General features: G+C 37.0%; 1 protein-coding gene across 4 annotated transcripts in view; it reads left to right on the forward strand.

Moving 5' to 3' along the window:
* The window catches only part of LOC105178152 (transcription-associated protein 1), a 29310-nt gene continuing 2859 nt past the window's right edge, over positions 434 to 26884 (forward strand). Inside the window, exons 1-30 of one of the 4 annotated variants that reach the window (XM_011101535.2) lie at positions 434 to 902; positions 1025 to 1794; positions 2148 to 2273; positions 2354 to 2439; positions 3961 to 4069; positions 4288 to 4383; positions 4501 to 4563; positions 4649 to 4708; positions 6328 to 6396; positions 7575 to 7659; positions 7823 to 7875; positions 7953 to 8051; positions 8122 to 9354; positions 9753 to 10748; positions 10806 to 11153; positions 11899 to 12157; positions 12267 to 12489; positions 12564 to 12948; positions 17476 to 17625; positions 17732 to 17953; positions 18420 to 18641; positions 19747 to 20400; positions 21207 to 21467; positions 21559 to 21906; positions 22867 to 23279; positions 23357 to 23786; positions 24130 to 25428; positions 25624 to 25884; positions 25962 to 26252; positions 26334 to 26816. In XM_011101535.2, coding sequence (XP_011099837.1) covers positions 845 to 902; positions 1025 to 1794; positions 2148 to 2273; positions 2354 to 2439; positions 3961 to 4069; positions 4288 to 4383; positions 4501 to 4563; positions 4649 to 4708; positions 6328 to 6396; positions 7575 to 7659; positions 7823 to 7875; positions 7953 to 8051; positions 8122 to 9354; positions 9753 to 10748; positions 10806 to 11153; positions 11899 to 12157; positions 12267 to 12489; positions 12564 to 12948; positions 17476 to 17625; positions 17732 to 17953; positions 18420 to 18641; positions 19747 to 20400; positions 21207 to 21467; positions 21559 to 21906; positions 22867 to 23279; positions 23357 to 23786; positions 24130 to 25428; positions 25624 to 25884; positions 25962 to 26252; positions 26334 to 26816 — 10152 coding nt within the window. In that variant the 5' untranslated portion in view covers positions 434 to 844. The remainder of the gene's footprint in view (positions 903 to 1024; positions 1795 to 2147; positions 2274 to 2353; positions 2440 to 3960; positions 4070 to 4287; positions 4384 to 4500; positions 4564 to 4648; positions 4709 to 6327; positions 6397 to 7574; positions 7660 to 7822; positions 7876 to 7952; positions 8052 to 8121; positions 9355 to 9752; positions 10749 to 10805; positions 11154 to 11898; positions 12158 to 12266; positions 12490 to 12563; positions 12949 to 17475; positions 17626 to 17731; positions 17954 to 18419; positions 18642 to 19746; positions 20401 to 21206; positions 21468 to 21558; positions 21907 to 22866; positions 23280 to 23356; positions 23787 to 24129; positions 25429 to 25623; positions 25885 to 25961; positions 26253 to 26333; positions 26817 to 26884) is intronic. The other 3 variants (XM_011101537.2, XM_011101536.2, XM_011101538.2) reach the window with 3 other exon arrangements.

Genomic DNA, 26884 nt, shown 5'->3' on the forward strand with positions numbered 1-26884 from the left:
GTGTGTATATAAATATTATATAATACATATAGTATTACTATTATATATAGTACATTATATATATAAAAATAAAATAACATATATTATTTTTAAAAATCAATTAAAGTTGTACATAAGGCGTGTGCAATCCATTTTTTTTTAAGGGAAAAAATTATTTTATTTTTAAAAAATACAGAAAAAATTTATTTTGTTTTTAAAAACACATAAAAATAATTTATATATATATTTTTTTCAAAAGAGTTGCTTGTATTTTTCGTATTAAAATCCTATAACTTGATTTTCTCTTTTTTTTTTTCATTTAAGATGAATGCAAAAAAATTCCAACTGGAGCTAATTTTTTGTTGATTTAAACAATAGTCTATATTTAAAACGTATAGCTTGACTTTCTCTTTTTCTCTTTGAGATCAATGAGAGATAACTCGACATATCTAAAGCATCTTTGGGCCGTGCATGAAATTGCAAGAAATCAGAACAACTTATATTAATTCGCCTATATATAAGCCGAGTGCTCCAAAGGAGCGGAAGCGTTCCCTGAGGGGGAAAATTAACTGTGCGAGACTGTCCCCCCGTTTGCCTTGCTTGATCACTAGATTGAAAACCCCTTTCCCTCTTCTTTGTTCTTCCAATCCAAAACCCTAGACACATAATTAACAACCCAAATTTCAGAATCAACCCCTCAAAATTCATAAATTCTAACCTTCTGTACATCCTCTGTCCCTAAATTTGATGTTCTTCGCCATTTTAAGTTAAAACTCGCTTGCCCAGTTCTTCCCGTAAACCAGTGCTGACAAGTAGTTTTTCTTCGTTGGGTTGGGGTCTTTAGGTTTTAGTAAATTCATCGGCCATGAGTCCAGTTCAGAATTTCGAGCAGCACGCTCGACATTTAATTGAGCCTGACCTCCGTACGCGAACTGTCACTCTTTTGCTTTTATATATTATTTTTCGGCTTTGAGTGCATGTGTATGTGTATGCTCTGTGTATTAGTTTTGTGCACTTATTCGGTTTTTGTGTTCTGTTGGTGCAGCAATTCAAACGAGGTTGCAAATGGCGATGGAGGTACGGGACAGTCTGGAGATATGCCATACAGGGGAGTATTTGAATTTCTTGAAGTGCTATTTCCGTGCATTTTCTGCAATTCTATATCATATTACCAAGCCCCAGTTTGCCGATAACCCCGAGCACAAGCTTCGTAATATTATAATTGAAATTCTCAATCGCTTACCCCACAGTGAGGTTCTTAGGCCCTTTGTTCAGGAGCTTCTTAAAGTAGCAATGCACGTACTAACAGCAGACAATGAGGAAAATGGATTAATTTGCATTAGGATTATTTTTGACTTGCTTAGGAACTTTAGGCCGAGTTTAGAGACTGAAGTTCAGCCATTTCTGGATTTTGTCTGCAAAATTTACCAGAACTTTAGGGCTACTGTTAGTTACTTCTTTGAGAGTGGGGCAATGATGGCACCACCACCAGCCCCACCAACCACCTCCGGGTCTGTGGGATCATCGTTGAGCGGTGATGATGTAAAGCCTATCGAAGTTTCTGATCAAGTGGGTCCTTCGGGTGGTTATGTTGGGGCTACAGGGCAGCTTAATCCAAGTACAAGGTCTTTTAAGGTTGTCACAGAGAGTCCGCTGGTAGTTATGTTTCTATTTCAGTTGTATGGTCGACTGGTTCAGACTAATATCCCGCATCTATTGCCGCTGATGGTTGCGGCAATTTCAGTCCCAGGTCCAGAGAAGGTCCCACCCCACTTGAAGACTCATTTTATTGAGCTGAAGGGCGCACAAGTCAAGGTAAGATTTGATTCCTTTTCTTTTGCACACAGCTTGGAAATCATTTTCTGAAATTTCTCAGTTATTCAGTAATTTTTGTTGCTTATACTAAGAGTACAAGACTACCAGCATAAGCTCCAAACGTAAAATTGATTGGATTTATGTAAAAAAAATTATTTGTTTCTGGTCTGAAAGTATATCTCTTTGTTATTATTTATCCTTTATAAAGGCAGCAGATGATGTCGAATGAGTTCTCTGTATAATCATTTCTCCCCCCACCAGTTTCTCCTGAACTATACAAAGGAATGCATTTCCAGCTTTGCCACCTCCTTGGCATCTTATTCATAAGCTATTTTTTCATTCTTTATGTGCAGACTGTTTCTTTCTTAACTTATCTGCTGAAGAGCTTTGCTGACTATATCAAGCAACATGAAGAAAGCATATGCAAAAGCATTGTCAATCTCCTTGTTACGTGCTCTGACTCAGTTTCAATTCGGAAGGTTGGCTTTCTCTTGCAACATTGTTTGTTATTTATTGTTTACTCACCTTGAAATTGACATATAAAAATTGTTGACTTCAGGAACTATTGGTAGCTCTGAAACATGTTCTTGGGACGGACTTCAAAAGGGGTTTATTTCCTTTAATCGATACACTTTTGGATGAGAGGTATACTTTCTGACAAAGAGTTTATGGTAACATTTTGATGATATAAGCTTCCTCTAGCGGTCTATCTCCTCCTCTGACAGGGTTGTGAGAATTTTTTGTATATATGATGTGTATATTACAGTAGTACTCCCTCAAGCAGATATGTGTTGCATGTGAAACCGCAGAATTTGCATGCCATATATTTGCTCTGTATTTGTTCAGGCCTTGTTTTTTATATATATATATATGTATGTATATAGTGCTGTTAACATCTAAAGGCTCTTAGCGATGTGGCTAACATAGAATTTGCCCCCTTTATCATAATTGTTTTCTTGTTATTGATTACCTTTCTCCTTTTGCATTGGAATTCCTGTATTGGGTATCTGTATATCAATGTGGGTGTGGGAACGGGGTTGTTAGGATGCTCCAGATTGTTTACAAAAGTACATGCTGAGAATAAAATTAATAGAAGTTCCTTTTTGCATCAACCAATTAAGTGACTGTTTATCCTAAACATATATGGGGCTTTTCGTTTTGTTTCCAGTTTTATTTTCAATTTCCAGCATTTGCAATAGGGTAAAAATGCTTTATTGGTTTTTGTGCAAGAAATGAAAATATGTTTGGATTGTATGTTTCGAAACCTAGGTTTATAGGTGTGACAAATGGGAACTTGTTTGGATTTGATTTGTTATATAGTTATTTCGTACTTAATTGTATGTTGAATTTATAGTATAACATAAGTGAAGATGGCATGACAACATGTCTTTTTGTGTCCTATTGTGTAGCTGAAGACAAAAGAAATCATGAGGCCTAGAGGTTATATGAAAAGGTTGTTTTCAGTGGACCTAGGCTGCAAATTTCCATTGAAATTGGGCTAAACAAACAAGCTTCCAAATGCCAAAATGCTGAAATATTGCAACATTGAAATGGCTTTTTACAAATAAAACCGAACGCCCCAATAGTAATTGCTACAGTAACTTATTCGGTTGAATGCGGTTAGAAATAGACAAATGTATTTAGTTTTTAGGTAGTATTATGGAAAACTTTGCGGGGTTTCTTTTTCCTGATGATAGCAATCTTTCTAACTACATACTACGGTAGACTTTAGGTGTTGTATGCAATCCTCATTCCCCAACTCCAACTCCACCACCCTCAACTAACTTCAAAACCATATAAGGGTGTCGAGTATCAAATAGGCCTTGCAAAAAGTACATCGTCTTTGACAAAATTAAACCCTTATGACTCCAAAAAGAAAATGATAGAAAAGGAAAAGGAAAGGAAATGCTAAAAGAGGCAGTCAAGCTTGCTCATTTGTCTTCTCACAACTATACTGAGGAAACCTATCAGGAAGGAACAAGTAAGAGTGATATCTTCTGTAAAACTATCACTGATTCTTATACACTACTCCTTTGAGTCCTTTGCAGGTCTCTTTATTTTGTGTTATTATTTTTCAACGAAGTTCCTAAAAATTTATGATTTCTGGCTTATGTTTGACATCATGCCTTGTTTGATCCTCATGAACTCAATGTTTGGCTGCATCAGGGTTCTTGTTGGTACTGGCAGAGCATGCTTTGAGGCATTGCGGCCATTGGCCTGTAGTCTTTTGGCAGAGATTGTTCATCATGTTAGAGGAGATCTTTCATTGTCTCAGGTAAAACTGTACTTTTCTTGTTGTATTTGAAAGATTCCTGGAACTTTTACTTACTTCTTGAATCAGCCCTTGGTTCCTGATTCACTGATCTTTATTGAGAAAAAGATTTCTTTTGTGTTCAACATTTTTCAGACTGGATATATTGACCAGTAACTTTTGCTTGGAATCATATTTCAGTGAATATTCACTTATAATTCTTGTGTCTAAATGTGTTGCAGTTATCAAGGATTATTTACCTGTTCTCGAGCAACATGCATGATGCCTCATTGTCCTTGAGCATTCATACTACTTGTGCTCGACTGATGTTGAATCTGGTATATGCTCAGAATGAGGATTTGGAATTTTTATCAAATCAATAACATATTTATTGCAGATTTTATATACTTCTCTTGTTCTATTGTGAGTTCTTAATATGGTTTATTAACTTTAAGGTGGAGCCAATATTTGAGAAAGGTGTAGATCAAGCATCAATGGATGAAGCACGGATTCTGTTGGTATATCTCTTTTGGTGGTCGAGTACATTATGTTACTTGTCATATGCATATTCCTTCTCAATAACTTATGCCACTTACATCTCAGGGCCGGATATTGGATGCTTTTGTTGGGAAATTTAACACTTTCAAGCGCACTATTCCCCAGGTACTTCAGCTTTATATGATACTTTAGATTAGTTCTTTGGTATAGAATGATTAGATCTTTTATATTAATCCAAATTTCACTACTCTATCCACTTTTGGGTTTCTTTTTGAGAAGTACTTTGCATGCCCACGAACCAACTGGACACCCCTGTTGCTTAGCAAAAATTTGTTCGTAATTCTTCTAGGGTGAATTACCGTAAAGCTCCAAATACCTCTTTTGCAGAAAAGAAAACTCTAAATTGTCCTTAGGGCGAACTTCCCTTTTCGAAATCAGGATGGCTGTTAATAGAAGGTACTAACTGACCAAAATACCCGTAATATACCTAGGAACTGAGGAAACACATGTGGCTGTTAAGACTATTTTCTGGAAGAATAGTAAAGGTTTTAGAAAATGATAGGGAATGCGTTTAGAGGCGTAGGAAAAATTTAAATTACAAAAATCACAATAATTTATAGATACTAAGTGGAGGGCTACTAAGTTTGTTCATTAATCTGATAATTTTTATAGGAAAATACTAACTTCTATACATCTAAAGATAAAAGATTTTGAAGTCTACATTTTACTGGGTTGATGATTTTTTTGAAACTAAATGCTGCAGTGAGGTCATGAATGTTTTAAATTATAAGAGGATATCTAAGAACATATTTAACTGGTTCACAAAATTATAGTCTTTATATTATTAATGTTAGATAGAGGAAGTGACAAAACTGTAGAATCCAATTTTGTAACTATATTTATGTTGCCGCCATTGTGGGATAGAAGAATGAATTGACAGAAGTATTGTATATTCTATCAAGTTTATTTGTCTGGTATTTATTTAAAAGTAAGAGCTACATGCAAAATAATCAACTTATAATTGATGGATTACTTGCAACAAAGTCTTAGATGTTGAGTTTTATATACAAAGGTGAAAATCATGTACATTTGTTAATAAAAATCAAATATTTACTTCTGCATGAGGGGATTGATTGTTTATATGAAGACTATGGCAGGAAACCTAAATAACACAAATTCTCAGTATCTAAACAGCACCTATTGCTCTAGCAAATTAAATAGAATGTAATTTTTTTTTATCATTGGCTACTATATAGCCAAGATGTTGCATCAAACCAATAGATAAATTCTTTTTATATTCTATCATGAATCATCAATAAACTGTGCGTTATCATTTAAGTCTATCTTACGGTCTTACCTGTGAGATTTCAAGAAAATATTAAGAAACTGGAACTATCCAGTCACTAAAAATGTCTGCTGATGTTTTTTTGGCTATGCTGAGTATGGTGACTGTCAACATATTGCAGATATGCAAATATTAGAGTTCTTAGCTCTTTGGACTTGATACTTTTTTGTTGGCTAAATATGTTATCTGGTGCTTTATTAAATATTTTTTATGCTAAATGTGGTTATTGTCTACATATTGTTTTGGGAATGCTTAACTGTAAAAGTTTTGTTCTCCTATTTATTTCTTCTGCATTCATATTTTCATTTCTTTCTGAAGCAATGAATTAAGTTAAAACAAATAATTCCATTTGACATCTTGTGCTAGTACTAGACAGTCATAATTCTATATTGCCTGATGATTTGTTTTCTTTCGGGACCCCTTTTGTTTGTTTGGGTAGCTGCTCGAAGAGGGAGAGGATGGGAAAAATCGGGCTACATTGAGGTCAAAACTTGAAGTGCCAGTACAGGTAATTTGGTATATTGCTTGGTTTAGATTTGTTCTGTTTATTTTCAATTGATCCTTTTCTTGTTTTTTTCCCTTAAAAGTTCGTTTCTTTTTGGTATTTGTCATTTGACAGCTTGTTAATTACATTTCTTGAGTTAGAAGCTTTTACTTGATTAATAATTGCCACTTTTTGACTATGTGATTATGCATTATCTTTTTCTGTATTTGTTCTAGAATTTGGAAGTGCAGATAGTCATTTGTTATTACATGATTTTGAAGTATATTTTCCACTTTTTTATTTTAGGATTATGAAGTGTATGTAGACATTTAAAGAAGCTTTTCGTACATGTGAACTTTTTAGATAAAATTGACAACATAATGATAATGTAAATACTAGTTTGTTCTGGTTAACAAAGTCCACCTTCTATTTGTTTTTATGTTTTATCAATTTATTGTCCAGAATTCAAGTGCCTAGATGCTCAGGCGGTGATTGTAATTTTTTCCCTTGAAAGTTCATGGAGAAAAAACTTTTTCTGCCCACTTATATTTGAATTTATGGACCTTCACAAAGCCATTACTCGAAATTAAGGTTTTGAATAATTTCTAATTGATAACTGCAATCCAGAGTAATTCCTAATTTCATCTTGTAAAGTTCCTTAGTGCCAGGAAATTGTGAAATCTAGTGTTGTATTTATAGTGGGATTTGCTCGTCAAAATGAAGTTTACTTAGTACATGCATGGCTAGTAGCAAATTGATCATATTTAATGTTTTAATACTTGCAATTGGAATGCTACATGTCATTGTCCAAATCATTGCTTTGACCAATTTCCCTCTTTTAGTATGTGATACATTATGGGTTGGGATACAGTCATATTATAAAAGAAATAGTCTGTTTAGCAACAAGCTTTTACAAAATATTGTAAACAGTCAACACTCATTTCACTCCATAAGCACTTAAAAATTTGACTTTTAAATTCATTTGCTCTGGATAATCCAGTTACTTGTTTTAATCTGCATAATTGCTGGAACACTCTTTTACATCGATTTCTTTACTTTAAAGAAAAACAGAGTAGATTATTGTATAAGGATAACTGGGAACAATTTGTTTTCACATCAATTAACGAGCAATCCTGCATTTATATTGCTTTTTGATTTCTTTATAGCCTCCCATTCTTTTCTAATTACTCGCTTTGCTGCAGCAGGCAGTCCTTAATCTGCCAACATCTGTTGAGCATTCAAAGGAAGTCAATGATTGTAAGCATCTGATAAAGACATTAGTTATGGGTAAACCTTCTTCATTCCTTCTTGTACTTTGCTGATAAAAATGCCATTACACTTACTTCATAAGAGTTTATATGACATTCTGGAGGGGTCAAATGGCTTCATGTCTGTTTCAGTTAGTATAACCTTTTTATATACTTTGTAAATCATTGTGACACTCCTGCAGGAATGAAGACAATTATCTGGAGCATCACTCATGCACATATACCAAGGTCGCAGGTTCGTATGCCACTGCCACTGAATGAGTATTTGATACAAGGTTTAGCCTTATTTATACAATTATTTCAATGATGTAGGTTTCACCTTCCACACATGCGAACCCACAGCAAGCGCTTGCGTCGACATCATCAGGTTCTTCTACGCCACAAGCTTTTAAGGGGATGAGAGAAGACGAGGTATCACATTTCTACAATATCTTCTCATTCCTGTATTAATGTCATGGTCTTATTCTTTCGTGTTTGATAGGTCTGCAAAGCTTCAGGTGTTCTGAAGAGTGGTGTGCATTGCTTAGCTTTGTTCAAGGAGAAGGATGAAGAGAGAGAAATGGTCCATCTATTTTCCAATATCTTGGCCATCATGGAACCACGGGACTTAATGGACATGTTCTCATTGTGCATGCCAGAGCTCTTTGAGTGCATGATTTCTAACAGCCAGCTAGTTCACATTTTTTCTACTCTTCTCCAAGCCCCCAAAGTTTTCCGCCCTTTCGCAGATGTTTTAGTTAATTTTCTTGTGAACAGCAAACTTGATGTTCTTAAGCATCCTGATTCTCCTGCCGCAAAACTTGTTTTGCATCTCTTCCGCTTTCTATTCAGTGCAGTTGCAAAGGCTCCATCAGACTGTGAGCGTATTCTTCAACCGCATGTGCCTGTAATCATGGAAACTTGCATGAAAAATGCAACCGAGATTGAGAGACCAATTGCTTATTTACAACTTCTTCGCACAATGTTTCGTGCACTTGCTGGAGGTAAATTTGAACTTCTGCTTCGTGACTTGATTCCTATGCTGCAACCATGTTTAAATATGCTGCTTGCAATGCTTGAGGGACCTACTGATGAAGATATGAGAGAACTTCTGTTAGAGCTTTGTTTGACATTACCTGCACGGTTAAGCTCACTACTACCTCACCTTCCTCGTCTGATGAAGCCTTTGGTTATGTGTCTCAAGGGAAGTGATGACCTCATCAATCTTGGTTTAAGAACACTTGAGTTTTGGATTGATAGCTTGAACCCTGATTTTCTAGAACCAAGTATGGCAAATGTTATGTCTGAGGTAATTTTGGCATTATGGTCTCATTTAAGACCTGCACCCTATCCTTGGGGTGGCAAGTCATTGCAACTTCTTGGGAAGTTAGGTGGTCGGAACAGACGTTTTCTCAAAGAGCCTTTGGCACTTGAATGCAAGGAAAATCCGGAGCATGGTCTTCGATTAATTCTCACATTTGAGCCTTCTACTCCATTTTTGGTGCCACTAGATCGCTGTATTAATCTTGCTGTGGCTGCTGTCATGCAAAAGAATAGCACAGTGGATGGTTTCTACCGGAAGCAAGCACTTAAATTCCTTCGTGTATGCTTGTCTTCTCAGCTAAATTTGCCTGGACTCGTTAATGATGACGGATCAACATCTAAGCAACTGTCTACTTGTCTAAGTTCTTCAGTAGATCCTTCCTGGAGAAGATCTGATACAGCTGATCTCAAGGTAGGAAAATAATATAATGTTTCATATGCTTAGTTTTGATCTTGTTACATTTAAATTTATCAGGACTTTCTATATACCTGTGTTCCCAAGTTCTTAAGAAGCATAATGATTATCAGTTTCTCGCTATATTCTCATGTCTTGGTTTGTATTGTGTAAGAAATTGTTAAGTCCTCCTGAACTATCAAGTTTGTCCTCTGTGAAGAATAATATTTTTCCTTGCGTCCTAAACGTTTTTGCCTTACTGAGGTGCTTCCTGTATTCTATTCTTTCTTTTGTTTATTTGTCTAAATTGCCAGAGCAATATTTACAATTATCTCTAACTTCTTGACAGTGAAGGGACTAGAACTCCATTGGGAATGATATTTATTGCGATTTGACCATTAGAATCTCAAATGCAGGCTGACTTAGGTGTCAAGACAAAGACCCAACTTATGGCTGAGAAATCTGTGTTCAAGATTCTCTTGATGACAATAATTGCTGCAAGTGCAGAACCCGAGCTACATGACCCTAAGGATGAATATATCGGTCACATATGTCGCCATTTTGCTATAATATTTCATGTTGAGAGTCCAGCTGCTCAGACTTCAATTTCTGCCACATCTGCTGGGGGTCCAATGATTTCGTCCAGTTCTAGTATGAGTTCAAAGTTAAGGCATAATACTTATCTGAAAGAGTTGGATCCTTTAATCTTTTTGGATGCTCTGGTAGAAGTATTGGCAGATGAGAATAGACTGTATGCTAAAGCTGCATTAAATGCATTAAATACATTCACAGAGACACTTTTGTTCCTTGCTAAATCTAAACACAGTGACATACTGATGTCCAGAGGAGGTCCTAGCACTCCTATGATCGTCTCCAGCCCCTCGATGAGCCCTGTATATTCACCTCCTCCAAGCGTTCGGGTTGCCTGTTTTGAGCAACTTTTGCCTCGACTTTTACATTGTTGCTATGGAAGTACCTGGCAAGCACAAATGGGAGGAGTTATGGGGCTTGGTGCTTTGATTGGAAAGGTCACTGTTGAAGTTTTATGTCTCTTTCAAGTACGTATTGTTCGAGCACTTGTCTATGTTCTTAAAAGACTTCCTACGTATGCCACTAAAGAACAGGAAGAGACAAGTCAGGTGCTTACGCAAGTACTACGCGTGGTCAACAATGTTGATGAAGCAAACAGCGAAGCACGCAGGCAAAGTTTTCAAGGTGTTGTTGAATATTTGGCTTCAGAATTATTTAATGCCAACTCATCTATAAATGTGAGAAAGATTGTGCAGTCTTCTTTGGCACTTTTGGCAAGTAGGACTGGCAGTGAAGTTTCTGAGTTGCTTGAACCTTTACACCAGACTTTGCTACAGCCTCTCATCATGCGGCCGTTGCGGTCTAAGACTGTTGATCAACAGGTATAGTTGTATTTTTGATGAAGATGAGTTTTACATATATAATTACTTCTAATGCAGGCAACTTTGCAGGTCGGCACCGTAACTGCTCTGAATTTCTGCCTAGCTTTGAGGCCCCCCCTTCTTAAGTTAACACCAGAGCTAATCAATTTTTTGCAAGAAGCTCTGCAAATAGCAGAGGCGGATGAATCTGTATGGGTTGTGAAATATATGAATCCAAAAGTGGCGACATCTTTGAATAAACTCCGAACTGCTTGCATTGAACTCCTGTGCACTGCCATGGCATGGGCAGACTTTAAAACTCAAAATCACTCGGACTTGCGAGCCAAAATAATTTCAATGTTCTTCAAGTCCTTGACGAGCAGGAGTCCTGAAATTGTAGCTGTTGCTAAGGAAGGGCTACGCCAGGTTGAGCTCAGATTCTTCATATTGTATTACAACTGTTCCATCTTAATTGATGAACTAATAAATACCCAAACATAGGGTTGCTTTTTGTTTGAGTGGTTTTCTTGGCTAATTATATATCTTGTTTGCTGATTTGCTTGGTTTTCACCCTCCTGGCTTATTTCAAAGTTAAGGTTCAGTGATGTTTTTGAGAAGTTCTGTTTGCAGTTGCAAAAGCTGTTGCTTGAATTATCTGAATTGTTTTTGGATATGGGGCAGGCTTAGAGGATATTCTGTTTTGTTGTTTTTGGGTGAGGAAGACATATTCAAGGAGGTGGTAGGACTTTCTTTGAATGTAACAAAGTGTCAAAGAGGACTTTCTTATTTATATGCTTCTCCTGTTATTCTTTGGTAACCTTGTCCGCAACTTCATGATTCCCGCCGTATTAGCTGCTCTCAAAGGCTAAAGAGTATGGCGGAAATTGAATGTGGCTTTGGCTCATCTCTGTGACTGAAGATGTTAGCATAAGTTGTCAATGACTGCACTAGTTTGCTTGAGATATTCATCCTTCCTATACTTGTGCTTTACAATGTGGAAAAAGTGGTTTATGATGCTTCCTTGAACCTTGGACCTGAGTGCTTGATTATAAGATCAATTGAATCTTTAGTTTTGGGCATAAGAGTACATGCTGATTCAGTTATGTGAATCTTTGCTTAGTATTGTTGTAATAACTTAACAAATTAATTTGTTTTTGCTACTATTTTTTAGGTTATTCTGCAGCAAAGAATGCCAAAAGAACTTCTACAGAGCAGCTTGAGGCCTATATTAGTTAATTTGGCGCATACCAAAAATCTCAGCATGCCTCTTCTGCAAGGTCTTGCCCGACTGCTTGAACTTCTATCTAACTGGTTTAATGTTACCTTAGGTGGTAAATTGTTAGAGCATCTTAAGAAATGGTTGGAACCTGAAAAACTTGCACAGTGCCAGAAGTCTTGGAAGGCTGGTGAGGAGCCTAAAATAGCTGCTGGTGAGTGTTACTAAGGCTTCATCACCATTACTGGCCACAAGAGTTTGCACAGACAACCTCAATCAAGCATATGGTGCCTTTTCGTAATGATAATTTACTTCTTTTGCAGCTATCATTGAGCTCTTCCACCTGCTTCCATCAGCGGCTGGAAAGTTTCTTGATGAACTTGTAACTTTAACTATTGATTTGGAAGCTGCCCTTCCACCTGGTCAATTTTATAGTGAGATAAACAGTCCCTATCGCTTGCCACTCACGAAGTTTCTTAATCGTTATCCCACTGCTGCTGTTGATTATTTTCTTGCTCGATTATCCCAGCCAAAGTATTTCCGGAGGTAACAAGTCATTCTAGGTTAAGGTTTGGAAGAAAGTTTTTTTGTCTTAATTGGGTTCAATTCTGATTGTACAGGTTCATGTATATAATACGATCAGATGCTGGCCAACCTTTGAGAGAAGAACTTGCAAAGTCACCAGAAAAGATAATAGCTAATGCATTCCCTGAATTTTCTCAAAAAACTGAGGCAACTCAGGGATCTTCCAATCCTTCTAGTTCTCTAATGGGTGATGAAAGTCTTGTTACACCTAAATCTGAAGATTCTGTTCAATTGCTAACCACCTCTGGTGCAACATCAGATGCTTACTTTCAGGGTCTTGCTCTTGTTAAAACTCTTGTGAAATTGATGCCTGGCTGGTTGCAAAGTAACCGTGTTGTCTTTGATACGTTGGTTTTATTATGGAAGTCCCCAGCTAGGATATCCCGATTACAAAATGAGCAGGAACTGAACCTCATGCAAGTAAGTCGGCTTTCTAATAACATATTATGGAATTTTTTATATCTTGAAAAGCATGTTTTCATTCTTTCTGAATAAACTTAACCTTGTCAGTATCTTGTATATCTTCTTTCTGTCTGTTAATCTTTTAGGCTTTGGTTGTTGCATTCTTCTAACTTTTTATCAGATCCCCTTTCTTGCCCCTTCCATTTCGCTCTACTATGTGAGTGGAACCACTATTGTTACACACAATCTTTAAGTGTCTTTGCACAAGTCTAATGATATTCCTAATGGGCCTAACCGTCAAAGAAAGGGATGCAGATTAGTTTAGGGGACTCTTTGTTCTTTACTGTATACCTTAGAAAATTGTAAATTGAGGTCACTCAGATCTAATATGAATTTAGTTGAGGCTGGTGTGCTTATTCTCAGAAAGTGTTTTGTTCTTGTTCAATGCAAGGCATCACTACTTACGATATGTGGGCACATTCCTCAAAGACCACTAAGTGATGGAGGGGAATTTTGATATAAAATTATGTGGAATGATGAAATTAAGAAGATTTGGATCTTAATTGTTTACTTGAAGATAGCCTTTGATAAACTATTGTGGGAAGAGAATAGATTAGTACAAATAAGTTTTCTTTTGAGTTGAGGCTTTTTCCGTTGCTATTATGTGTCAATAATAAAAGTTTGCTATTTCTAATGCTTGACCGACTTTTGGTTTATAGAAGTAAGTTTAAGTTGACGAAGTAATGAAGTATAACATATATGATTGGGGCAACATGAGAATTTTGACCGCTAAAGGGGGTGTTTAGGGGTTCCCCCCCTTCAAATTTCATCTTTAGCGTGCCTTAAAATAGGGAAAAAAAGGTCAGATAATTTGCATGATTTATGTGATTCACGGAAAAGGGTATTTTTATGGTTTAATGATGTTCAATTTTCAGAATTTGTGGGAAAATGTCAATAGATTCATAGTCTAGTCATAGGTTTTATGCCGTGTTTTGGTGAATTTAGATGGCCCAGGATTCGTGTGCTTTCCGCATCAAAAGTCTCTGCCTAAGAGGGTAGGAGAGAGGTAAACATATATATTTCTGCATGACTATCTTTGTAAATAGTAGCTGGTAGAGTGCATTTTATAGCAGAAGCCGATTCTCAAATATATAGAGATGGGCACGAGGAACTGAGATATGGTAATAACATGATTGTTTACCTATCGAACATAACTATCCTGAAAAAGGGAAATGTATGTAACAGATATTCAAATAAGCTTCTATTTCTAACATTGTATGCAAGGCCCAATGCACTGAGTAAATTCTTTAGCTAGATTGTCTCACTAGCAGTATGAGCTGTGGCCTTGTATTCTGCTTCTACAGGGTTGAGCAACAACAGTTTGCTTTTTGCTATGCCAAGTTATCAGATTTCTCCCAACAAAGGTGCAACATCCGAAGTAGACCTTATGCCTTGTGGCACTTCTAGAGCCAACATAGTCAACATCTGAATGAGCCTCTATCTTCTCTGAACAACAAACCTTTTACCAGGAGTAGCCTTGATGTACTTCAATATCTAAGGGCAGCTTCCAATGAATAGATTGCAGTTTATTCATAAAATTGACCGACTATTCCTGCAATAAAGGGAATATCATGTCTTGTTACAGTGAAACATGTCAACTTCCGAATCAGTCATTTGTATTCTGCCTTCTCTTTTAAATAATCATCAGTTCGTCCCAATGTTTAGAGTTGAAATCCATACGAGTATCAACGGTTATAATGCTAAGTAAGTAGGCCGCTTTCTTGAAGTAAATCAAGAGCTTGGCACAAGAGAGATCCATTGCTTGTTATGAGCAATCTCAATGCCAAAGAAATATCTAGGACATACCATCTTTCTGGCGACAAAGTTGTCCTGAAGATATGCCTTAGTCTTCTCGCGTCAATAAACTCCAGAATCACCATGTAGGATGGTGCTTGTTGCACAAATATAGATAGGTTTGCTGACATTTTTGGAATCTAAGCTCTATTACCCGATTGAACTTATCAAACCAAGCTCAAGGACTCTGTTTTAAGCCATAATTAGCCTTCTTCAATTCGTACACCATGTGCTGATTCCCCCCCTGTGGAACATACCTGTGAGGTTGCACCATAAAAATAGCCTCACTTAAATCACCATAGAAGAAGGGATTCTTCACATCCCCACGATACATAGGTCAATCTTGATTAATAGCTAAGGAGAACAAGGCACGAAAGAAAATTGAGACGAAAACAGGAGAGAGTGTCTCAACATAGTTGACAACACAAGTTTGCTTGAAACCCTACGGTTACCTTTTTGCATACAAGCATACCTTAGAAAAATATACTTGATTGACGAAGGAGACCATCTATTAGAACTAGGGGTGAAAGGACGCACAAAACACACACAACCAAGATCCCAAGGAGTGACAGGAAAGAGAGGTTGATCAGGGAAGAGGCAGTTAGAGGCATATCTCTATGCAGGATACCAGAGGTCATATGATTTATAAGAAACAAGTAGGGAGAACATCCCCCAGAAAAATTGAACTAATTTTTTGTGAACCATAATTGTATGGGCAACATCTTGAAGGTCGCTATGTTTACGCATTGTGTAAGGAACATGAAGTTTAGTTTAAGTGACAAAATGTTGAGTCATCTTTTTGGTCAAACTCTCTCATTATGAGTTTGAAGAACTTGAATGAGAGTTGAAAGTTGGGTTTTTATTTACTTATAAAAAGAAGTGATTTCTGAGGAACTTGAGACCTATGTTTAAGTAAATAAATCCAAGTCATGTGAGAACAATCATCAGCAATTGTAATAAAATATCTAAATCCACCAACAACTCAACAAGACTAGGATCCCACACATTAGAGTGGGCGAGATCAAAAGGCGAAGAACTATGGTTCTTTCTACTCTAGAAGGAAAGGAAGCAAGATGATGCTTTCGTAAATCACAAGTCTCACATTATAACTTTAGAAATAGAAGCCTCAAAGTCAAATGGTAAAAGTTGTTTTGACGTAGCTAAAGAAGCATGTCCAAGATGACACTTGCCATTGTAAAGGGGAGATAGATTGCTAAGGGCATGACCTTCTACAGGTGTAATCGGTGTATCCTAATAGTATAAACCGCGTAGCTCATTCCTGCCACCAGTCATCCTCTTGTCTGCAAATCCTGAACACACTGTATGAAGGAATGAAAGTTACCTAACAAATTGTAGGACTTAGTAAGTTGATAATAGACATGATGAAACTGGAAAGACAGGAGCAAAAAAGAACATTATTAAGTGTAAGATGTTTAGTGCAATTAACTTTACTTGAGCCACAGATATGGGAATGAGTGCTATGGGCGAGATGTATATAAAATAAAGGACTGGACATATAGAAAAGTGGAACAAAACTTGGTACCAGCAGTCATGAGTTGGTGGCACTAGATTCCAACAACCAAGACTCACCATGAGAAGCAACAAAAGCACTTGAGATGGAGTAATAACAGTAGCACTTTGGAAATTTTGGTTCTCTGATGCAATCTTGTGATGTATGAGTATGGAATCTAGGATGGATACATTATCATAATGACAACTGGATATGTTCATTTTTGAAAATATAAGGTGTGACATGATATGGTTGGATATGACTATGTACATATTATATGGATGCATGTATACATTGTGTGTATGTGTTACTGATATACATATTCATATATACATTGGGAAATGACTTAAAATAATATTAAAATTAAAGTTTATTAATATCTTGTACTTTACTTTCGTCCAATTTTTTGTGTTTATATTCTAGTTGTTATTGGTCCCTCCTTCCTGTAAAGCACTTTCTTCGTTTGGGTATACTTGTCTTATTTTTTACCAAATAAAAAAAAAATGGTTTTATTGCCAACAATACGCCCTTTTAAGATTAAGTAATTACTTATAGAAATACCCAGTTATAAATAAAGTCCTATAAAAGGGTAATTTGGCAGAGAACATAAACATCCTGGCTTTTCTTGTTTAATAGGGGAAGTCAGTCTTGACATCCTTTGTGGAATGAAGATAGTGTAATTTTCCATATATTGTAAAGGTGAAAGTAAACATCTTGGCTTTTCTTGTTTAATAGGAGAAGTCTGTCTTGACATCCTTTTTGGAATGGAGATAGTGTAATTTTCCAAATATTGTAAAGGTCAAAGTAGATATATGCAACTAAATATTAATAACAATGCATGTATGCATGTGTGTGTGTATTAGTAGAATTACAAAACATTACAGCGTCAATATTATGAAATCTTGAATGGGATGCAAGATCATATGTAAAACAAGGTTTATTTTAATTAAATAATCTTATATTAATTTTTAGTAGGTTGGTCATATTTTAATTGAAAATAAGAGAATAAATATATTAAGAAAGATAAATAATTAAATATATAATCCGTAAAAAAGTCGGTATAATTTTATTATTTATCCGCATTTCTCTGTTAATTATTATGAGGGTTGGCAATTGATTTACCTCTACGAGCTTTAGTGTGTTGGCTTATTTACGATGAAAATTGTGATAAACATTTGCAGGTAAAAGAAAGCAAGTGGCTTGTCAAATGTTTCCTGAACTACTTGCGTCATGACAAAATGGAGGTCAATGTATTATTTGATATCCTCGCAATTTTCCTGTATCGGACTCGCATAGACTTTACTTTCTTAAAGGAGTTCTATATTGTTGAGGTATATGAATGTGTTACATTATCTTCACTTCTATATGAAGAATCAATCATCTATTATTTCTGTTTCATGGTTGCTTTTAAGACATCAATTATTATTCATGATATAGGTTGCTGAGGGCTATCCGCCCAACTTGAAGAAAACACTGCTACTTCATTTTCTGAACCTTTTCCAGCTAAAGCAATTGAGCCATGATCATATGGTAATCGTAATGCAAATGCTCATTCTTCCGATGTTAGCTCATGCTTTTCAAAATGGCCAAACATGGGAAGTCATTGATGCGGCTACAATTAAGACGATCGTTGACAAACTGCTTGATCCCCCAGAAGAGGTAGATAGTCTATTTGATTAGTTGGACTTTATGGATTCTATTTTCAGTTTCAAACTTTTCTTTGAATGGGTGTTGTTTCTTGTTAATCTTAGTACTAGTTTCCTTGTGATTGCAGTTTCAATTTTTTATTTTTCTTGTATGGAATAAAAATAATTTTTGAAATTCAAGTTGAAATCAGCGGAAGGGAAGGTGGTGTACTGGGATGGACTTAGAGGTCAATGCTTGTCATAGAAGAGTTGGTATACAAAGACCAGGGTGCAAGGAATTTCTCTCATTTGAAATTTTATGATATTGCATTGAGATGTCTTGATATAACTCTTACACGTTAAGTTAAAATTTTTCCATTTAATATAACAATTATGGAACAAAACAATGCTTCAGTTGCATTATGTTATTATAATCAGAAATATAATGATGGCCTCAGAGTATTATGGTTTGGGTATAACTTTCACTTGTATTTTCCTAGATATCTGCGGATTATGATGAGCCCCTGAGGATTGAGCTTCTACAGCTTGCCACTCTTCTTCTCAAGTATCTGCAGAATGACCTTGTTCATCATCGAAAGGAACTTATCAAATTTGGCTGGAATCATCTCAAGCGCGAAGATAGTGCTAGCAAGCAGTGGGCATTTGTCAATGTTTGCCACTTTTTGGAGGCGTATCAAGCTCCAGAGAAAATTATACTTCAGGTTAATTTTTTAGCATTCTTTATAATTTCTCGCTCCTGGTGTCTACAAATGGACTCTTTTTGATCATATAGTTGGGTGTTTAGAAAATCAGATCATGGGGCTTCTAGTCGAGGATGTATTTGAAGTGTGTCGATATGCTCTTGTGTGTTTGTATAAGAATTTGAAAGTTAAAAATGCACAGAGACTAGGTTCAACTTTGAAACTAATATCATATGTTTCAGTTGTCCTAGATTACTGTCTTTGCAGGGGAAAAAGATGTCCATGTTAAAATGGGTGGAAGTATTTGAGATGGCTCAGAGAGAAAAATACAAGATGGGTTAAAAATGAGGGATACAAATGAAGATAATTTACATTTGTTTGTGCGAACATCACATCCTTTAAAATCTTAGTTAAACACTGTGGAGAGAATGGATATAAATTGACTTGATTTGTGAGCCAGATTAATCATTCTGTTAGATGTAACAGTTGGATTCGGTTTAACTGTGGAAATTATCTTGGGAGATGGAGATTAACTTTTCTCATGCTGATAATTAGTACTTTTGCCATAAAGGCATAATGTCTGACGAAATAGAGTGTCCTTATGGCTATTCTTATGTACTAGGGAGTGTACTGTGCTTAAAAACCAGACCTGAGAACTTTGATAATCTAGAGAGAAACTGGAGGAGTCGGTACCATCAATAACGGCTATACAAAGACCTGGATGCATGTCTCCTTTGTGCTTGGCCACTTAAAAGTCTATAGAGTGTTTCACAAAGTAGAAAGGAAAAAAGAACATACAACTTCATCCCATCAAAAACTTTATGTGAAAATACTTGAGTTGGCTTCAGTTGCCAGTCTTTACACTGTGTTTTGCTGATTTAATTGCTTATTGTTTTTTTTTTCTTTAAATCAATGTCACCTTTTGTTCTTATCACTTGGAAAAACTGAGGCTGTTTGGGTTGATGCATGCAATCACTTACTATGCTACTGATATGGAATGTGTTTGTTGAGAAATTGCGTTAACCTATGGTGTGATGCATTCATTTTATTTTGTAACTCTTTTGTTCTCTTGTGATTGTTACTTCTATCAATTTGCTATCTTCTTAACAACCTGGAGCTGCTTTAGGTGTTTGTTGCTCTTCTGAGGACTTGCCAGCCTGAGAATAAAATGTTGGTCAAACAAGCCCTTGACATCCTCATGCCAGCACTTCCACGAAGATTGCCACTTGGTGACTCACGTATGCCTATATGGATACGTTACACTAAGAAAATTTTAGTTGAGGAAGGTCACTCAATTCCCAATCTTATTCACATATTCCAGCTCATTGTCCGCCACTCGGATCTTTTCTACAGCTGTAGGGCACAATTTGTCCCTCAGATGGTAAATTCTCTCAGTCGCCTTGGGCTACCATACAATACTACAGCAGAAAATAGGCGCCTTGCTATTGAACTTGCTGGACTGGTTGTCAATTGGGAAAAACAAAGACAAAGTGACCTGAAGAAAGGGACTAATAACGATGGCACCAGTCAGAGTACCGACGGGCTGCATCTTACCTCTGCTGGAGGGGATCCTAAGCTTTCTGTTGATGGATCTACATTTTCTGAAGATTCAACGAAGAGAATAAAGGTTGAGCCTGGTCTGCAATCTCTGTGTGTCATGTCACCTGGAGGTGCCTCTTCAATTCCCAACATTGAAACACCCGGATCTGCTGGGCAACCTGATGAAGAATTCAAGCCTAATGCTGCAATGGAAGAGATGATTATCAATTTTCTTATAAGAGTAAGGTTCTATCACACTTGACATTATTTGTATGTAAGTATAGTGTGCATATAGACAAGCACACCCATCCTCACACACACAATTTAATATCAGCATCTATATTCATGTAAACAATTAATAAGTTTATTCATTACTTTCTCTTTCTCTAAATCAGAGCACTTTTATTATTGGAATGCGACTCCCTTTGTAGTTATCAGCTTTTACAAGTTATATACTGCATCATAGAGGTGGATTTTTAGCTGGTTTCCTTGATTATTTTGCAATGCACTCTCCCTTTCCTGAATTGGTTGCGACATTTGGTGACTGACATAGTTAACTAGAATGTGGTATGTGCTTTCTGAGACTCCCAAAATTTGTTTCCACTTAGCTATATCATTGATGGATAATTGCTTAATGAGAGGAGTTTTCTTATTACTAAAGAAGATATATGGTGCTCATTCCAGCGCAAAGCAGGACAATGAGCAGTGAATTCATAAGGAGATATGTGTGTGATGAAACTGAGCAGTACATCTGGTGTTCCTTATTGATTTTCCTTGAATCTCTACTTCAGATACGCTTGTGTAAACTTGGTCCTAAACAAGAGTTTCTATGATTCTAACTCAGTCCTACTCTTTATTCTATTATATCACTTTATCTAAAGGATGTGGTATTGTCTATTTATTGTTTTGTTAATTCTTTATGTTTATTATTTTCTGTTATACCCGGTCTCCGTGTTTGTTCCATAATCAGCCATATGTCATGAGATAACTTTCACAATTAGTTGATGTAAATCGGCATTGTAACTTTGCTTTGGTTTTATTATGTAGGTAGCCCTAGTAATAGAACCTAAAGATACGGAAGCAAGTCTTATGTACAAGCAAGCTTTAGAGCTTCTATCTCAAGCTTTGGAAGTGTGGCCGAATGCTAATGTCAAATTCAATTATTTGGAGAAGCTGCTCAGCAGTACTCCATCATCCCAATCAAAGGATCCATCTACCGCGCTATCCCAGGGTTTAGATGTGATGAACAAGGTTCTGGAAAAGCAACCCCATTTGTTTGTGAGAAATAATATCAACCAGATCTCCCAAGTATGTCTTTGTAGAATTATGATTTGTGGTGCGGCTTCATAAAAGGCCAATGCTCCAATATCACTATTAATTATTCATAAATCTTTGACAGATTCTGGAACCATGCTTCAAGTTCAAAATGCTTGATGCTGGAAATTCTTTGTGCTCCCTGTTGAAGATGGTTTCTGCTGCATTCTCTCCTGAAGCAGTGAGCACGCCACAAGATGTGAAGATGTTGTATCAAAAAGTAGAGGAGCTTGTTCAGAAGCACCTTGCAGTGGTTGCTGCCCCTCAGACCTCAGGAGAAGATAATTCAGCTAGCATGATTAGCTTTGTGCTTTATGTCATTAAATCCTTGGCAGAGGTGCACAAAAACCTTGTCGACCCTATCAATTTGGTCCGTGTCCTTCAGCGCCTTGCACGGGATATGGGGTTGTCTAATGGTACTTATACAAGACAAGTACGTTTCTTTTCCCATAAGCACACATACATAGCATGCTTTGTTCTGTTGCTTTTGAGCTGATATTTTGCTCCATTGTTTTAAATTTCTATAGAAATCTCGGAATTTCAGGTATTTGGAACATCTGAAGCTTTCGATAGTCAACTATCCATTTATTTCTACAGGATGTTCATTGAAATTTTCCAGAATTCTATGAAATTTTCAGAATTCCCGGAATTCTTGTTTGTTAAATGATGCTGATAATTACTAATTAATCATGAAAAATAATAGAATATTTTAACTGCATATATAGTTTAAGTTCCAAGATTCAGTTAAAAAAATATAATTGTATTTTAAAAACCGGAATCTTATTTTCTTACATTCTAAAAAGTGAAGAGGAACAATAAGTTTGGGAAATGAGTTGAAAGTACTACCGATAGTATAAGAAGAGAGGTGGGAAAGGGATTAGCGACAGTGAGTTTGGTCCTCCTAGAAACTTGATATGGGTCTAACTGATAGATTTTATCAATATTGTGTGTAATTGAATTAAGTGAAGTTCTTTTTATTTAAGATCTAGGGGATACGTCTGAGCAAACAATATTTATTTTCATCTGTATCAGGACACACTTCAATTGCACCATTTTATGGAATTTGTTGCATCTACACACACATATATGTATATGTATATTTAGTTCAAGAGATGCATGGTTGTGTTAATTTTTTATAGATTTCTGTCAATTTAGTATAATCAAAATTGAAATTTTGTTTATCCTGGAATATTCCATTTATCACTTTGAAGTATGTACATTGCAACCGATTTTTCAAAGCTTGCCTAGCCAACATGTATGGACTCATAGCTAAATTTGAGCACAGCCATGCTCTTTCTGCTTAGCATCATTAATTGCAAATGCTGGTGATCAATTTTGATGTTCCTGAAAGTATCATACTTTTCTGAACACGGCTTCGTATTTTCTCTTCCAGGGTCAGAGATCAGACCCAGATTCTGCAGTCACTTCCTCTCGTCAAGGTGCTGATGTTGGAGTTGTGACTGGGAACCTTAAGTCTGTTTTGAAACTTATCAGTGAAAGAGTCATGATTGTACCTGATTGCAAAAGATCTGTTACTCAAATTCTGAACTCCTTGCTGTCTGAGAAGGGCACTGATCCATCTGTGCTTCTCTGCATTTTAGATTTAATAAAGGGTTGGGTTGAAGATGATTTTGGTAAACCTGGAACACCTGTTGCATCTAGTACCCTTTTTACTCCTAAGGAAGTTGTTTCTTTGCTCCAGAAGCTTTCACAAGTTGATAAGCAGAATTTTTCTGCAAGCAATGCAGAAGAATGGGACCGGAAGTATCTTGAACTTCTATATGGACTTTGTGCTGACTCAAATAAGTAATTAAAATTCTTGGTGTCTATATTTATTTAAACATCTGATCTGTATGCAATATGTTAATGTAGTTGTCTTGCAGATATCCTCTTTCGCTACGTCAAGAAGTGTTTCAGAAAGTAGAGAGACAGTATTTACTGGGTTTGCGGGCAAAGGATCCTGAAGTGCGGATGAAATTCTTTGCCCTTTATCATGAATCCCTTGGGAAAACATTGTTTACAAGGCTGCAGTACATTATCCAAATTCAGGATTGGGAGGCTTTGAGTGATGTCTTCTGGCTTAAGCAAGGACTTGATCTCCTTTTGGCTATATTAGTCGAGGACAAACCTATTACGCTAGCTCCAAACTCTGCAAAGATTCCACCTGTTTTGGTATCAGGTGCAGCTCCTGATTCTTCTGGTGTGCAGCCCATGGCAACTGATATTCCTGAAGGCTCAGATGAGGTTCCTCTCACACTAGATAGCCTCGTTTTGAAGCATGCTCATTTTCTTAATGAGATGAGCAAACTTCAGGTGCTGTTCCTTATGTTACTTATTTCCCTGTAACTAAGGCTGGCTTAGTACTTTATTCTCAGTGATTAAAAAGAGTCCTGTTCACATGAAATTATGAATCTGGAGATGGTACACTTCGCTTATAAAGGTCATGTTGCTATCCGTAATGTTATGTGGCATTATGCTGCCATAACATTTAGTTTTGGCTTTTTATGTTTCTGTGTCTAACACTAATGTTTTGGCATTAATTTTGTTTTCCCTGGTTTGAATGCAAAATAGGATGTCAGTGTATATTACTATTGATTTTCATTCTTCCTTCCAAAGTATGGGTGACTAATTGCTTTCAATCTATCTTATACTGTAGGTTGCGGACCTTATTATTCCATTGAGAGAGCTGGCTCATACAGATGCAAATGTTGCATATCATTTATGGGTTTTGGTGTTTCCAATTGTTTGGGTGACCTTGCATAAGGAAGAGCAGGTGGCACTAGCTAAGCCAATGATAGCTCTCTTATCTAAAGATTATCATAAGAAACAGCAAGCACATCGGCCAAATGTTGTCCAAGCTCTTCTTGAAGGGCTTCAGTTAAGTCACCCACAACCACGGATGCCCAGTGAACTAATCAAATACATAGGTAAGACTTACAACGCATGGCACATTGCTCTAGGACTGCTTGAAAGTCATGTTATGCTGTTCTTGAATGACACAAAGTGTTCTGAGTCTCTGGCTGAGCTTTATCGTTTGCTGAATGAGGAAGATATGAGGTGTGGTTTGTGGATGAAACGGTCAATTACTGCAGAAACTAGGGCTGGCCTTTCACTTGTTCAGCATGGGTATTGGCAAAGAGCACAAAGCCTTTTCTACCAGGCCATGGTGAAGGCAACCCAAGGCACTTACAACAATACTGTACCAAAAGCTGAGATGTGCCTTTGGGAAGAACAGTGGCTCCATGCTGCTACTCAACTTAGTCAATGGGATGCTCTTTCTGATTTTGGGAAACTGGTTGAGAATTATGAGATACTATTTGATAGTCTTTGGAAACAGCCAGATTGGGCATATCTAAAAGATCAAGTTATTCCTAAGGCTCAACTAGAAGAAACTCCAAAGCTTCGTATTATTCAGGCTTACTTTGCCCTTCATGAAAAGAACACTAATGGGGTACCGGAGGCTGAAAACATAGTTGGAAAAGGTGTTGATCTTGCTTTGGAACAGTGGTGGCAATTGCCTGAAATGTCCATTCATGCCAGAATACCTCTTTTGCAGCAGTTCCAGCAACTTGTTGAAGTCCAAGAATCAGCTAGAATTATAGTTGATATAGCAAATGGGAACAAACTTTCTGGCAGTTCTGTTGTTGGTGTTCATGGTGGCTTATATGCAGATCTCAAGGATATCCTTGAGACATGGCGATTAAGAACACCAAATGAATGGGATAATATGTCTGTTTGGTATGATTTACTTCAATGGAGGAATGAGATGTACAATGCAGTTATAGATGCATTTAAGGATTTCGGTAATACGAACTCACAGCTCCATCATCTTGGTTTCCGTGACAAGGCATGGAATGTCAATAAGCTTGCCCACATTGCTCGTAAGCATGGGTTGTATGATGTTTGTGTTTCTATACTAGAAAAGATGTATGGTCACTCCACGATGGAAGTTCAGGTGCAGTCCACTGATGCTTTTATGTTATATTTTATGTTCTCCCACCAGTGTTACCAATCCTACTCCACACGTACCTTTTCCGAGTTTCTTCTTTTTATTTCTTTTGGATGAGTGGATGGATGGTGGCAAAGGTGGGTTTAATATCAGTACTTCATTTGTCTTACTTTTCACTTCATTGTTGATTAATTTCTGCAGGAGGCTTTTGTTAAGATAAGGGAACAAGCAAAAGCGTACCTGGAGATGAAGGGAGAGCTAACCAGTGGTCTTAATTTGATTAATAGTACTAATCTGGAATATTTTCCTGTCAAACACAAGGCTGAAATTTTTCGCCTTAAAGGTGATTTCCTGTTGAAGCTTAGCGACTGTGAAGGTGCCAATCTTGCATATTCAAATGCTATCACCCTCTTCAAGAACTTGCCAAAAGGATGGATTAGTTGGGGAAATTATTGTGACATGGTACTGACATTCGTGCTTGGTCATCAATATATCTGTTCCCAGTGACTTAAGTTCTTATTGTGCTCTTCCTATCACAGGCTTACAGGGAAACCCACGAAGAGGTCTGGTTAGAATATGCAGTGAGCTGCTTTCTTCAGGGCATCAAATTTGGGATTCCAAATTCAAGAAGCCACCTAGCCCGTGTTCTATATCTTCTCAGTTTTGATACTCCCAGTGAGCCTGTGGGGAGGGCATTTGATAAGTACATGGAGCAAGTACCTCAATGGGTTTGGCTATCTTGGATTCCCCAGTTATTGCTATCTCTACAAAGGACTGAAGCTCCTCATTGCAAACTTGTTTTACTTAAAGTTGCAACTGTATATCCTCAGGTAGAAATCACTTAGAACAGGCCTTGAATCCATCTTTACATGTTTATCTTAGTGTTGATACCATCCTCTTCCAAATTCCAGGCACTGTATTACTGGCTTCGTACGTATCTGCTTGAACGCCGTGATGTTGCTAATAAGTCTGAATACGGTAGGATGGCAATGGCTCAGCAAAGAATGCAGCAAAATGTCTCTGGGGTTGGTGCAGCTGGGTCTATGGGCTTGCCTGATGGAAGCACAAGAGTGGCTGTTCAGGGTGGGGGCACGATTGTCTCGGAGAATCAACTTCATCAGGGAGCTCAATCTGCTGGAGGGCTTGGGTCGCATGATGGAAGTAGCTCGCAGGTTCAGGAGACTGAAAGACAAGGTGCTGCTGAAAATAGTATGCCTTCTGGGAATGACCAATCATTGCATCAAACTTCATCCAGTAATGAAGGAGGCCAGAATGTATTGAGGCGAAACAATGCCATGGGATTGGTTGCCTCTGCTGCCAGTGCTTTTGATGCTGCAAAAGACATAATGGAGACTCTTAGAAGCAAACACACCAATCTGGCCAGTGAACTTGAGGTAGCTTATTTAGTCTTTCTGGGTTAGGCAATTTGCTTGGGCATTTATAGCATATGCTATCTATTACT

The sequence above is a fragment of the Sesamum indicum genome, linkage group LG15 (genome assembly GCF_000512975.1).
Source record: "Sesamum indicum cultivar Zhongzhi No. 13 linkage group LG15, S_indicum_v1.0, whole genome shotgun sequence".
NCBI lineage: Eukaryota > Viridiplantae > Streptophyta > Magnoliopsida > Lamiales > Pedaliaceae > Sesamum > Sesamum indicum.